Genomic DNA, 15,332 nt, shown 5'->3' with positions numbered 1-15,332 from the left:
AGTGCAATAATTTGAATAATAAATGTCAGTAGTTGATTTAACAATTAAATCTCATAATTGGAAAGTTATTCATCTTGATAACAATTAACTCTCAATTTACTGTGAAAGGTTTGTATTCCAATAAACCAGCCTGCAAGTTGAGCAAGTAAACTCCTGGACTTCTGGAAAGGATTTTCTACAGGAAGAATGATCCCTATGGGCAAACGTCATTATTTTTCTGCAAGCACATGTGGAGGAAAAGGCTGTCAACATGCATGTACTACAATGTAAATTCAAATCACACTGACATCAGATTCAACATCCAGAAGTCTCCTAAAATGTCAGATGTACCATTATAACACTGGAACCCCCCCACGCAGACCCAGAAAAGGGTAAATAGGGTTTATACCACAGGAAGAAGTTTCCCTCTGGACTGTACAGTGTCAGCCCCCATGACGCATCTATCATGGTAAGATGTCCCACGCACAAGCCAAGTTCCCTTGTTGTCCTGGCCGTGTGATTCACACCAGGGACTTGGTGCTGTTTAGTCTGGCAGGGTTCCTAACATACTGCTGGACAAAGTAGACAGTTAGAAACTACCAGCAAAGGCAGACTTTAGACCCTACCAGTACTTTTTCATGGTAAGTGTATCGTTACCATAGTCTCTATTGGGTGTTTTGGAACATGTGTGATCATATTTATGTGTCTCTGTACTCCCCAAATGTGCATTAACTTCAGTTGTCAGCTGCTAGAGCAACTGTGAGGTTAGATCTGAACTATTTCCGAACGACGAGACATCCTAATTGTAAGTGTGGCTAGTGAGTGCCCCACTTCCAACGTTGTCCCTGCCTTCATTTTATACAATTTGTATATAGTATTGTGAGTGAATGTTTCCTGTATAATGGTTATACTGCTGTCAAAAGTTCCAATGTTCATGATTTATAACAGGAGCTCCAGCCCTGCTTCAAGATTTGTTTGGTTAATGTGAAACCCTGTCTTCCCTGCAGGTTGCCAGCCCTGGGAGATCTAGCCTGGGTACCAAACCTTTGGTCGGCTTGGCGGTAATTTTTCGGCCCCGGCCTTTACCAAGCCAAGGCGAGTTATACCCTATCTCCTGCTGTTCCCCTGTATCCGCTGACTCCCTGTATTACGCTTGGTCTTCTTTTGCCGCCGACCCGTTGTGAGCGAAGAAACCTAAACCCCGCCGAAGCGCGGTAATTTAGTCCTGGTTGGCGGGCCCAGACGATCTCGCCGCCGAAGGGATAGCGCTGAGCTCACGGCGGTCTGGTTACCAGGTCAAGGGATATCTCCCACTGACTGACCCAGATAGAAAGAGCCAAGGTAAGCATCATCCTGGATCAAACTAATTGTGTTCTTTGGACTAGAAAGTTACACAAATGTAGTTGATTTAGGAAAGATGGGATTTAGACAGGAGAAGTTCTGCTGACTCCATAGTGTTGAATTACTAACTAGTCCACCATTGCTAGTAACCATGCTGAAGTGAAGTGAAGACATTACTGACTAGTCCACCATTGCTAGTAACCATGCTGAAGTGAAGTGAAGACTTGGGCTCTGTCCAAGTCATCTGACAAACCACGCGGGAGACCGCCCCATACGGGGGAGCCATATTCTAGCACCGGGCGGGTGAAAGACTTGTAGATTTGCAGGAGGACAACTTAAGGTAAGCCAGCACGTCGTGCAACCCGCAGGTAATGTATGCGTGGCTCAACCTTTGACAACGTATACTCGACATGTGGGCCCCATGTAAGGTCATTACTGACAACTACTCCAAGGAGCTTAAATGAAGAGACTCTCTCCACAGGTTCGCCCCTTAACGTAAGTGGAGGGCGTATTAGTGGATTTCGACGGCAACTAATGACCATGTCTTTGGTCTTTCCTGCGTTCGACTTCATTCCATACGAGTCTGCCCATGGGTCTACACTGTCAAGTGAGACTTGCATTTGTCCGGGTAAAGATGCCATCAAGAATTCCGAGTTTGTGAGATCATCCGCGTATTTCACAGGCGTAATGCTGGGCGGGATCCCAGAATCAAGGTCGTTCATAGCGATGACAAAGAGTGTTGGTGAAAGAATTCCCCCCTGGGGTGTGCCTGCGAGAACGGCTTTAGCTACAGAGATGCTCGTTCCCCATCTCACACGTTGAACACGATAACTCAGGTAGCTTGTTTAAAGTTAAAACTTTTGATCCAACACGAAAATTCTCTCACCTAGAGCTTTCAACCAGTCACTCTGGTTTTCCTCAGTAGACTGACCCAGTGAAGCTGTCACGTGGCTTCTTTGAAGTGTGACGTCAACACTGGGTCAAAGGTATCTGGTAGACGATGTCGGCCCCCGTCGCGGTTCAATGTAGGGTGATGGGCCCTGATGTAAATGGCTTCCTTCACCCCTCTCAAGAAATAGTCTTGTTCGGTGTCTAAAATCCTTACAGTGTCAAGTGAAACATGGTGTCCGGGTGACTCTATGTTAATGTGTTGTGACAACTCTGAACTGGCAGAGCTAGGCCGTGTATGTTCCTGAAACCTGGCTTTTAGAGACCTCTCTGTTTCCCCAATATAGGTGAGAGAATTTTCGTGTTGGATCAAAAGTTTTGACTTTCAACATGTAACTACCAACACAGATGAACTTTCATGATAGTAACTCAGGTAGCTGTTCAGACACCGCCATAAGTCGTGTCTTAACCCCAATGCGTGACAAACTACGGAGGTGACCACCATGATCTATGGTGTCAAACGCGCGCGTGAGATCCACAAACGCTGCATGCACGTCCATTTTGGGAGAACTGTTAAGTGCATCAAACCACGATTGCGTCGTTTCGATGAGCGCCCATACTGTTGAGCGACCCCGTCTGAACCCATGCTGAGAATCATGGATCAGGTGATTCGTGTCCTGCAGCAAGAGGTCCCGTAGAAACACTTCAAACACTTTACCGATGCAACTTGTCAGGGAAATCCGTCTGAATTCCTCCGGGCCTTTAGGCCTAGGCGTCTTGGGCACCGGTACCACCAGTTCCTCTTTCCACTGCGAGGGGAAGAGACCCTGTTGTAGACACGCGTTAAAAATATTGCACAGTACGGGTGCGAGTTCTTCGTAGAAGTTGGATAGTAGCCATGGCGGGATGTTGTCTCCCCCTGTAGCCTTGTGAGGATTCACCCTTTTCAGTTGTAGTTTTACCTGCCCTATGCTTAGTGCAATAGCTCAATTGGTAGAGTGCTCGCTTTGTAACCGGGAGGTCGTGAGTTCAAACCCCGGCCTGGTCATACCAAAGACTTTAAAAATGGTCAACACCTCTTTCTCTGCTTAGCACTCAGCACATATATGAGAAAGAGTGTGGGAAGGTCAAACACACAGCACTACCAGCGGACCAGCCCCCTGCTGTTGTGCATTGCACAACTGTGTGTCGCCCAAGGGCTACAGAAATGGAGATGGGCACCACCCTACGCGCTGCGTAAGAGCATGGGAGACCTTTCTTATGCTTAGTTCCCATGTCACCATGATACATGTATGTAGGTTAGATTAGGCGTGTCATTGATAATCATGTGTACAAGCACTGGCGTGATATTGATTTCGAGCGTCCGAAAAGGATCTTGAAAGATCCCTCCCACCCCTGCCACGCTTTCATTCACCCGACTGAGGAACCGCGTTATGAACTAAGACGCAGATCACAGTACAAACTCCCAGTCAGCCGGACTGAAAGACACAAAAACTCCTTTGTTGTGAGGGCCATCAAAGACCTAAAAAATTCATGCTAAGGCCCATATTTCTTGTTGTCTACGTCATTTTATTCATATTATGTACATTTTAACACTGTATGTCCATTATATAATCCTTGTAATTTTACCATTTTTACTATACTAGTATTTTAATGAATCAATTATGTAACGTAATATCTTTTATTGTAAATCAACGCAATTCAGTCTAAGGACTGCCAAGTTGATGAATAAAGTTTGATTTGATTTTATGGAAATTGTCCAGCTTTTAAGGCAGTGTAGGGTATATTTTGGCAAGTGATTTAATTTTTCCTTGCCTGGATAGAAAGAAAACCTTTTTTGAGACTGCCTGCTTTATTTAAAAGGCCACATAAAGTTTCATTAAGGGCTCAATTTGGCAATTAGCCACTGGTAAGCGAATCTACCAAAAGTGTTTTCCGTAATAAGACTTAGTATTTGAGGTAAAATTTGGGTCTAAGACTTAGTATTTGAGATAAACTTTTGATGTTTGATGCAACAGGAAATTACCTCACAGGTTGCCAGCGTGCAAGGTATAATTTCAATCCATGCAGGTGCATAGATGTTTTAGGCCTGGTAAGCTAGTATGTCAAGGTCAAGCATACATGTACATGTAGCTATTCCCATTGGTCCTAAATCTACAGGGGCCTTTTGAATCAGTGAAAACCTCCTTTGTTTGAGTCCCAGGATTGGCAGTGTGCCATCCTGTAGAGTAGGAGTATAAGTTAACTTGTTAGGTTCCCACTTCCTGTTCTGTTGCCCCGCGGAGAACTGTCACAGTGTTGGCTTTGATAAAATTGAAGAGAACTTTCTTTCAAGGAACCGCGAAAAATGTACAAAGTACAGAATGATGTTTTATTTCTCTTGTTGGTGATGAACATGAGTATGTTACTTTGCTAGGCCCTTTGTTAGACCCTGTTATAAAACGGGTGTTACCAGTAGTGCTAGGCTGCAGCAATGGTGAAGCTTGCTCAGTCCGGCGAGAAATTGCATCTTTTTATGGGCAGATATTACATCTGGACTTGATGTGTATCTACTGAAGGGTGAGGCTGGTGCCCATACAATGTACTTAGGAAAATTAGGACTGTATTTTTAGTCTCGTACATGTATTGTATAATGGTGGTAGTTATGGTTTAAAGGTAAGCAATCCCCTTCAAATAGGCCATACCATCTTGATTTGTCAGTTCTTCAATTTCCTGGAGTATTAAAAGATCAACCTGAAATCCTTCATACACCAAGTTTGAAATTGTGAAATGCAGTCTGATAGTTCTAGCCCTCAGTTTTCGTCTTGTCCTCTCGATGGGATTTTACTAAGCTATCCTAGAACCAGGAAAATAAGTTTGTGTGGCCTTAGGTGAAGCGGGGCCTCGTAATGAGGTTTGACAGTCTGTACTTTGGTTGGGAGAATGCCCTACATTCGCCTCAGTTGACTCTCATCCTGGAGCAAACAAGACACAAACTCAAGATATGGGGAAGGCATGTAACAAGAAGCCGTGAGAAAGCCAAAGTCAGAACCTAACTTTCTTATAAGGGTCAGCTCTTGGTTGGTGCCACTCAGGACATATTTGGCAGGTATTCAGCTTGCAAACAGCTGCTAAAATGTGCTCCATGGGAAGGCTTACAACTGCACCTTTCTGGCAAGCTTGGGGATACAGAATTGTATTGCATAATTAATATTAAGGTATAATAGATGGTCGCAATGTTATTAGATATTTCGTGCATGATACAGACAGACCTTGAGTTATGTCTACAATGTATATTGGTGTACAATGTGTGTTGATAAATAATTCTAAAGCAGGAACTAGGACACGCAATGTGGAATACAACATAATGCTACTTTTATCACCAGACACAAATACAATGTAATATACACTTATGCATGTAATCATTTTTGAATTGGCCTACATACATGTAGATGGTTATATTTAAGACATAATAATCTAATTTACAGTTGTTGAATCACAGTCAGCATCTGTATGGAAAGAATAGGAATTTATTCCATGTTTTACATAATATATAATTTCTGCTGCTTGGTCATCTAGTATTTGATGTGTGGGGCAATCAATTCACAGAAATATAAAAGATGCTGCACAGGGCATGATTCGTATTTCATTGGGGCAAAGGGGCAAGGTCGTGCTAAATGAGGCATAGAATGGACACTGGGAACAAGAAGGTTTCTTTGTGGTCCGTTGAACCATGGAGAAAGGTTCAATCTCGAGCAATTGTCACTGACGTGTGCCTTTGTTGATTAGGAGAGGGAACATGGATGGATTGTTGGGAGAGAGGCATGGGTATCATTTCAATTTGTGGTCACTGGGTGAGGTCTGAAGACTGGCGCTGTGTTAATCATGGCCCACGCCACAGTGCAGGAAACATGCATTCCCTTTTTAATAACAAAATAACATGGAAGCTTCCTTTGCAATCTCAATGATTAACTTCTCTAGGCACATACCTACCTGTACCTACCTAGATTATGTTTCTTAAAATAAATTCATTGTGATCATTTCCACAATTGTTCATTTTACCATCTGCATTTATGTAAAAAAAGAAGTCCAAATCTTCATTGCTGTACTGACCAATGTTGTGTCTCTCTGTTGTATCTGCAGGTATAATAGCAAACGGAGACTTTACATCACCCAGGGATAGCTAGCACCAGCTAAAATGGACTGGTCCATTCGGCAGCTACTAGTAGTGGTGATTTGCTGCTTTTGTTCTTCTGTTCGCTCCGAAGAATGGAGTTTGACAAACCTTCCACCAGAAAGTGAGTATTTGCTTGATCTATGTTTAATTTCTAGATATACGATATCCAAATGAAGATGATGATAATGATAAAGTAAACAAGGCTGCTAATGCTATGTTCATTGAAATCAAGGAGGACTTTCAATGATCTGCCAAGGAGACACAGGATTGAATCTGCAGGACAGAAGCAGTTGGATGTCTGCCATCAAGCCTCAGCATCCAAACTGCAAGCACAAACTGGCCCTTAAAACCTGACATTAAAATGGATAGTTGTCATACATGTAGTGTCAGAGTGAGCGAGCTTGAAGTTTAGTCTAGACTCTATAACCCTCCCACTGTCAGGGCAGATGAGACCAGGCATCCTACAGGGTAGTGGGGAGACAGAGAAAAATGTCAGGTTCATCAATTAAGAAGAACGAGACACAATTGAACCTGTGTGGGCACATTCCCAGCTGTGCAGCAGGAAGAAAGCCCAATAGACTCTTTCTTGCATCCTATTTCTTCAGCAAGTGATGAACTTCTGTTGTTTATTCCAGCAATAGGAGGTGTGAAAGTCAGCTGGGCGGATGGTGAAGATTTTAGTTTCTACTTTTTTCCCTTCTGATTACAAAAGGCCTTGCCTGTAGGTCCGATTAACCGGATATGAAGCATGTCAAATCGATGTGGAGGGAAGAGTTTTCGACTTCTGTTGACGTCATGTGGGAAGAATTTGACCAGTTGCCAGAGTGGCTCAGACCTACTGACTGCATCTTTACATAGCGATTGTCCCACCCTGTACAACAAGCATGTACATGTACTGTGCTTGCACCATTATAGTTAACCACCCCTGTAGTAGTAGTAGTAGTAGTAGTAGTAGAGACAGTAGTCCTCCCAGTCATTTAGATGGACCACAAACTTGTTCTTTTACACAGATCAAGTTTGGAAAATTTATAAAGTGAAAAGAAAAAGAAACATTCACTTTGCCACTTTTTCAAATGTTCAGCTTGATAATAATTTATTGCAAGATAAGCACGACTGAACTTCATGTGCAAGATAAAAGATGAAGGCATAAAAATAAACATGTCCATCTAGGTGACTTTATCATGATTTCTACAGATTAATATTCATCACTTCAGTCTGCCATTGCATTTTGTTCAGTATGTACATGTATGTAGGTGTAAACCACCATTGCCATTGTTTTGGCATCTACTTAATCCTCTCTTTACAGGATTTCTCAGGAATTCCTTTTCCAATACATGTAGAAGTAGACGTTTCGATGCTCCAATTGTGTCTTCTCTCAAGAAGAGATGTGGAGCAAATGTTTTTTGTGCATGTTTCGAACACAGTTGTGTAATGTATGATGTCTGTAACCATTTCATCCTTAGTGCACTTGTATGTGTGCAGTAGTGATGCCTCTTTTATGTGGCGATTTATATAAACTGCCACCATTTTCCTTGTGAATGACATGACTTGACTTTCTCATCACGATGTTCTTTTCTACCACCCCCTATTCTGTTTCTTACCTCCGTTTCGTCCTTTCGTTGTCCGTTATTTCCTCCCCTCTTTCTCACGCCTTATCGCGTAACTTCTCGGACCTTCAGTCAACCTGGATGGTGGGTACCTTTCGGACAGTCTTTTCTCTTGCACTTTCAGCTGTTGTTATTGTTTGGTACAGTGTTTTTTAAGTACATTGTACATGTATTGTGGCTTCTGCTCTCAAGCGTATATGCTTTGTGTGGCATGCCACCTGTACAGTCACATGTATGTTTTATTGTAATTGAAAGGAAAGGTATACTAAGTGTGAACAGGATTGGTACAGGTCTACTAGGCATTCTAACAAAATTAGAAAATATTGTCAACTATGACTCATGGCTGATTTTGAAGAATTCCTATTGCCATATTTCCACAACCTTCATTTCGGAGATCAAATATTTTGGTTGGAATACCTGGTACAAGAAAGACAATCTTTATTTTTGTATAGTTGTTATTGTTATGTATACTATAATCAGTTAATATTATATTATGATTTTGAAGTTATATTTGTTTTAGGAACTTGTGCGTCCGATTTATCTTTCTTGTTTTGTAAATGATTTTGAGTTCTTTGATTGCAGGACTACGTCGAAATATCACCTCAATTTATTTTGAAGAGGGCAGAGTTTTGCCTGGACAGTTGAGCCATCTAAGGCATTACAAACATCGTATAAGAAAACATGGTACCCAAATTTATTGTATCAGCTTCCCTCTTCTCTGGGTGTGAAGGTATTTCTTCCTCAATCTCCAGCTTTTCTTATGAGAACTATGAAAATAATGAAAAGAGGTGCAAACACTCAGTAATAAGTTCCATGATCTTCTTTAATTTTCCTTCTTCTTGTCTCAAAATCTTGGTGAAATGTTGTCACGTGGTCGCTATCTGGCATAAAATATTCTGGAATTGCAGAAAAATCCCCATGTTAATTTTCAATTTCTTACTTTGGTATTAAATCAAGACTCTGAAATAACAGACCGTTATGGTGTATTGGCAACTGTATGACTAAGAGCAGCTAAACTGACATGTTTACACCAGAGGAAACTAACATTCTATTCAATCATATGATTCATGAAAAAGTAACACAAAAGAATCAAAAGACATTTAGAAAAGCCTCCTTCATGAAGTCCAACCAAATTTTCTGACAAAAATTGCCCCTTTCAGCAGCTAACAAAGTATAGTAATTGTCTATACCTTTAATGATGACTTTGTACTAAATTTTTTTTACGTTTTGCTGTCACAGTTCCAATGCCACCAGTCATCACCAAACAGGCACCCAGGAAACACATAGTAGATCACAGAGAACTCATCGTCATAGACTGTGAAGCAACTGGCAGCCCTGAAATAAGGTAAGGGAACAGATTAGGATTTTATCTTTTACTAAGGGTTCAACATATGGCCAATGCCAGTTTTCAATGTATGCTGAGGGGAAGACAAAGATAAATAAAAAGGACAAAATGCAACATAATGAAAGTAATATAACATTACATTAAAAGTTTTGCGAGAGACGAGGTAAAATAAATATACAAATGAAAAATATGATGGAGAAATAGAATGGAAAATTTCTAGAAAGTTTAATCCATTGCCCTTGAGAAGGCAAACGGGTCCGTAAACAAACTAGCAACTCAGAACTACATGCAAATTTTGTTTCAAGCTCTGCTCCTATTTATTGTGCAGGTATAGTTGGCTGAAGAATGGACGTGAGCTGGACGTGGATAGCGACCCCCGCATTGCCTGGTTGTCTGCGCCCAACTCCGGTACCATCACTATCGAACTGGACGCAGACAACCCCGATACGACATACGAGGGTATGTACCAGTGCAGGGCTGCCAACCACAGGGGAACAGCCGTCACCAATGAGATTGAAGTCATCATCGCAAGTAGGTACTCTTTCTAATGTACATGCTCTTCTGTGTTACTGTGTTGGTGGAACCGCTTTTTTTGTTAGGGTTGGGGGAGAACACATTTTTAAGCCCTGGATACTGGATTGTAAATCTAAATTAGCACTAAAACTTGTAAATCTAGCAGTTTTTGTAGGCTGGTATTATATGTGTAAGAGATGTGTGGGTACAGATTGGTGGGGCCATTGTAACTTTTAGCATGGGATAACAATTGGTCATCATCTTAAGTCTCTCAACCCTCTTTTCTCAGCTTCTCCGCTGTTCGCATTCACTGAAGACAAGGAGATCACCGTCCCTGTGGGAGCCCACCATGTTCTGGAGTGCCTCTCCATCCTGGGCGAGGCCATCCCACCTCCCAACATCTACTGGGCCAAGGCCAATCCAGGGCCAAGGTCAAGGCGCATCGATCTGACCGAGAGAATCTCCATCGATGCCGAGAACAACCTGATATTTGCCAATGTTGAGGAGGCGGATGCAGGGCAGTATTCCTGCCGAGTGGAGTACTCTAAACTGGGCACCATCCGGATTGCCAACACCCTAACCTTGATTGTTGAGACAGGTTTGTTTGAGCCTTTGTTTATTCATGATTAGTACTCAGATCAGCATACTGCTACTCAACCGGTTGTCTCTTAAACTGTGTTCTCAGTTTGTTATTTTGACGTTTTGAAAAAAAAAGGTTTTGAAAACTTCCTTTTTCTAAATCACAGCACCACCACGTGCACCATCCTTGCTGAAGCGTGACATCAATGTGCCACCTGTGAACAGGGGGGAAGATCTGACATTGAGATGCATCGCAGAGGGCCTGTGAGTACCGAGTATATTACCTACTTCCAGGTACAGATGTATTTGGGGGATCGAACTGTGGGATTGTGTACAATGTATTTCCAACAGAGAGATTTCTCTCTGTCTTCGTGTAATATCGAACACCGTCAGTGGTCAGCTCTTGCCAAAGACCGAGCTGCTTGGCGACATACAGTTCTTGATTCAGTCTCTGCCTTCGAGGGGAGACGCAGAACTGCCCTCAAAGAGAAACGGGACAAGAGGAAGAACCGGACCGCCACGGCTCCAGCACCAGATCCGTCACTTACCTGCAGCCACTGTGGCCGAGTATGCCTGTCACGAATCGGCCTTGTCAGCCACCAGCGGGCGTGCAGCAGGAGAGGAAAGGGTCCCTGAGATCTTCGGCAACGAAGCCAAGCCAAGAAAAAAAATCTCCAACAGAGTAAGTTGACAGCACACGGGAGTGGTGAAGATTGACGGGCAGAATGTGGCCAGGAGTCAGCAGGAATTCTTCTTCTTTTCTTCTTCTTCACCGCTTAGCAGCGTACTCGCCGAGGCGGGCCGTCATTTTCCTCCATTCTGTTCTGTTTCCAGCTGCGCGTTGCACCCCCTCCCAGGTGCAACCCAAAGCTGCAACATCCCGTTCTACTGTCCGTCTCCAAGTCATCTTTTGACCGCCCGTTTTCCTCTTGCCCGACGGACACCAGGTCAAGACTATCTTTCGCAGCCTTTGTCTAGGCAGCAGGAATTAGAGGTTGACAGGGGGTATTCAGGAAGGCTATAAAAACTACTGGTCAATATCATACAGTATCCCTATGTGGAAAGGACTTTGATGACATATCCTTTCCAATAGGCCAACTCCCGAGGTTAGATGGAGAAGAACATCTGGAGGAAATCTTCCTGCCGACCGTGCCAAAGTCATGGGAACGACACTCATCATTAAGGAAGTGGTAGAGGGAGATGCAGGAAGCTACGAGTGCACGGCCTCCAACTATATGGGGAAGGACACTAAGGAAGTGATGGTGACTGTGAATGGTGAGTGGATTTCATCTGTTTTTCTTTGTGCATAGCATTGCTCACTTATTTGCATTTGGTAGAATGCAGCAGAAAGCATAAAATACATAAAAGACTGTTTAAAGTTAAGACTTTTGATCCAACACAAAAATTCTCTCACCTAGAGCTTTCGACCAGTCACTCTGGTCTTCCTCAGTAGACTGACCCAGTGAAGCTTGTCACGTGACTTCTTTGAAGTGTGACGTCAACACTGGGTCAAAGGTATCTGGTAGACGATGTCGGCCCCCGTCGCGGTTCAATGTAGGGTGATGGGCCCTGATGTAAGTCTGCTGAGGAAGACCAGAGTGACTGGTCGAAAGCTCTAGGTGAGAGAATTTTTGTGTTGGATCAAAAGTCTTAACTTTAAAGATGTAACTACTAACACAGATGAACTTTCATGATAATACATAAAACTCTGTTTCTTGCGTTCAGCTGCACCCTACTGGAAGACTGAGCCCGGGGGACAGATGCTTGCACCAGGCGATGATGCAACCATTTTGTGTGAAGCAGCTGGCACGCCCACCCCAGAGGTCAGCTGGAAACGCAACGGAGAACCCCTCAGAGGTATGGTCAACTTTCCATCTTCACTTTTACTTTTACCATGGTTACCCGAGTCTGCCTGAGCATGGAATGGTGATGCTTCGGGTGCCGGAAAATACCTGAATTGCTTTGGTTGCGTATTGATTCTATCTTTTCACGTCACGTCAAAGACATTGATGGTTGCCATCTTCATCCTTTTGGAACTGCTGTAGTTACAGGTTTCTGTAGATCTAAAGATGGTGGAAAAGTGGTTTGAAAAAGGGTGTTGAGAAAGTTATGTAGTCTACGGTGGTATTGCTAATTTGCTACAAACAGCCTTGCAAGCACTTTCCTGACTGAGTCTTCAGACTTGCTTCCAAGGCAGTTTGTACAAATGTAGCATGTATACTTCTAAGGCACAACTTCTTCAAAGCACTTTCATAGTAGCACAGCTCATGGGAGCACAAACAAAGTACGAAAAGTACTACCTCATTCAAACCAGGCAGTTCTTTTCTTGGGACTTAAACAAAACTACATTGTACAAAATAAAGACGCCATTGATGCTGATAAAGCATCACTTCTGCAATAACTGTGATAGCATGGAAATCAAATTCATGATAGCTGTTGGAAAGCAACAGGTTGTTGAAAGTTTTCTTCTCAATAGATGCGTTTGTGATGTTTTGATACCACTTTGTGTCAATCATACAGCTAAACATGGATTGGTCCGCGATCATCACTTTGAGGAAAAACTTCAAGGTGAGCTTACTTGAAATTTGTCTGTGTCTTTCCTGCATGAGGTCTTCATGATTTCTGTGAACAGTGCCTTCCAACAATTTCCACCTCATTTCTATTCTTTTTCATTGGCAAGTAAATTTGATCCGATCTAGGAAAGAAGCTGGTCTTACAAACATGTCTGTCTTCTCTGTGTCACCTCAAATCAGGAGCTTCGCCGTTCAAATCACTGTTTCATGTGACCTCTGTGCTCTCACGTTCTCGGCAAGCTCCACCCTGTCTGTGACGTCCTGTCGTTTTCATTTTTGAGCCAACCACGTAATCTGTCACGGTCTATTTCCATTGGCAGCCATTTTCTGTCAAGACCAGCTGTCCATGCATGAGAGCTTGATTTTCCTGGATCACTGCCTCTGTCTGCTTCACTGCTAATTTCTGTCTTCTTGCCAGGCAGGCCTAATGCTCTGGCTTATCCTAACAACCTAAGTGTAAAAAAAACCCTTTCCTTTCCCAATTTCAGATCAGCCAAACCGCCGTGTTTCTGGCACCACGCTGTCCCTGTTGGATCTGGTGAAAGACGACAGTGGAGTGTACCAGTGCATCGCACGCAACAACCTCGGCACAAGGATCACCAATGCCTACATCAATGTCGTTGGTACGTCACTCCTCAATTATCTTTGCAAGCTCTGTTGGTCATCTGTGTAGTTTCCTGCCCTGCTTTCCCCTACTAGAACTCTGTAACCGACAGAAAATACCCGGTAGTTAGTCAGTCAGCTACATTAGTGTGCTGACTGGTTGTCAAATCATCAAATACGTTCCCGTAAATAATTTCATCAGGTTGGAAGATACTTAGGATACAGAGTTTTCTTGTTACACAACCAAAAAGTTTCTCACCAGCTTACGTTTCGATGTCTATCAGACACCTTCCTCAGAGCTTCTGACTGGAGTTCTGCAACTCTCCGCTATTTATCGCCAAACTAGGTGGCGCTTTTGCGGCGAGAATGCAGTCCCAAACGTGGCTGAGCTTGTATCCCCCCTCGTCCCGGTTCATCACTGGGGTTGACTTCCTTATCCAGACTGCTTCTTTAATCCATCTGATTCTCCTGTTGTCTTCTCTATCTATGACCCTGACTCCCTCCCAGTCTATCACACTAAATAGACATCGAAACGTGAGCAGGTGAGAAACTTTTTGGTTGTGTAACAAGAAAACTCTGTATCCTATCAAATATGTTGATTATGTCTTTGTGGACTTCAGGACAGACATGAAAAAGGGTCGAAATACATGTAATTTTGACTCCTTTCTTTCCCATGTTTTTGCTCTTCTAACTGAAGTTGAAATGGCAAAGAAATGCCAACAAATTTTGTGTATAGTGGCGCAAGGCTTGATGTTTGACAGTTCTGTCTGAAAATGGTGGTGAATCTATTGGTTTCCCAATGAGGTCAAGAAATTTTGATGTACACTAAGTAGATGTTTAACATGTTGATGAATCCCCCCACAGAACTGCGACCAAGAATGCTGACACCAGCAAACAAGAAGTACGCCTACGTCCAGGACCAGGATGCGCAGCTCGACTGCCTGTCCTTCGGCTCCCCCAAGCCTACGACCTCTTGGTAATAATAATAAATGGTTTTATTGGCCAAACATTACCCATGCAATTGCAGCCTTATAGTGCTGAATTGATGCAGGGTTTGCAATCAGATACAGTACAATGGTAATAATACACATAATAATACACATAATACACATGATACATATTTGTTCCACATTTTTTGTGGAACTGCCGCAAGGGTCTGGTGCGGCTGCCATTCGGCGCCACAAGGTGACCTCAATACGGCTTTCCCCAACCGAAGTTAGGTCCCCATTCACACCTGGGTGGAGTGAGGAAAGTCGTGTAAAGTGCCTTTCCCAAGGGCACAACGTCGGGGCGCATGTTCAGACATGCCCCCGGTACGACTCGGAATCGAACCCGGGTCTCCGGGTTCACAGTCATGATCAGATGATCTTGTACTACGCCACCCGACGCCACAAGTGTATGTGCAATTGTGTAAAGCTGTTGGAGTTTAGGTCACATCAATTGATGTTCACCTATTTTCTGGGTTCCCAGACATCTTGTGGTAAAAATTCAACAAGAGGTCAATATGAAAACATACGGCCTGGAACTCAAGAACAGAAAAGTTAATATACATGTATGAGTGATATTCAAGTAGTCCCTGTAGTCATGTAAAGAACAGTGTTGTGAATGGTGTATGTTTTAGAAATATGAGTTAAACTTACTACTGTAGATATTAGACCTTCATTTGTTCATTCCATATGTTTGTTACACCTGTACAGGTATAAGGGCAGATTCTTGTAGGAGATCGTTACCAGGTCCTGAGTAACGGC

At 43.1% G+C, this 15,332-nt stretch overlaps 1 protein-coding gene across 1 annotated transcript in view; it reads left to right on the top strand.

Moving 5' to 3' along the window:
- The first annotated feature begins 520 nt into the window (after window positions 1-520).
- The window catches only part of LOC109464867 (neuronal cell adhesion molecule-like), a 25,819-nt gene continuing 11,007 nt past the window's right edge, over window positions 521-15,332 (top strand). Inside the window, exons 1-12 of the mRNA XM_019761957.1 lie at window positions 521-620; window positions 987-1,320; window positions 6,331-6,485; window positions 8,044-8,055; window positions 9,211-9,316; window positions 9,645-9,847; window positions 10,119-10,427; window positions 10,576-10,672; window positions 11,502-11,683; window positions 12,134-12,265; window positions 13,470-13,604; window positions 14,449-14,560. Of these exons, the coding sequence (XP_019617516.1) occupies window positions 6,386-6,485; window positions 8,044-8,055; window positions 9,211-9,316; window positions 9,645-9,847; window positions 10,119-10,427; window positions 10,576-10,672; window positions 11,502-11,683; window positions 12,134-12,265; window positions 13,470-13,604; window positions 14,449-14,560 (1,388 nt within the window). The 5' untranslated portion in view covers window positions 521-620; window positions 987-1,320; window positions 6,331-6,385. The remainder of the gene's footprint in view (window positions 621-986; window positions 1,321-6,330; window positions 6,486-8,043; window positions 8,056-9,210; window positions 9,317-9,644; window positions 9,848-10,118; window positions 10,428-10,575; window positions 10,673-11,501; window positions 11,684-12,133; window positions 12,266-13,469; window positions 13,605-14,448; window positions 14,561-15,332) is intronic.

The sequence above is a fragment of the Branchiostoma belcheri genome, unplaced genomic scaffold (genome assembly GCF_001625305.1).
Source record: "Branchiostoma belcheri isolate BF01 breed outbred unplaced genomic scaffold, Haploidv18h27 scaffold142, whole genome shotgun sequence".
In the NCBI taxonomy this organism is placed as follows: domain Eukaryota; kingdom Metazoa; phylum Chordata; class Leptocardii; order Amphioxiformes; family Branchiostomatidae; genus Branchiostoma; species Branchiostoma belcheri.
The sequence above is the reverse complement of the archived record's forward strand: the minus strand, read 5'-3'. Positions and strand labels throughout refer to the sequence as shown.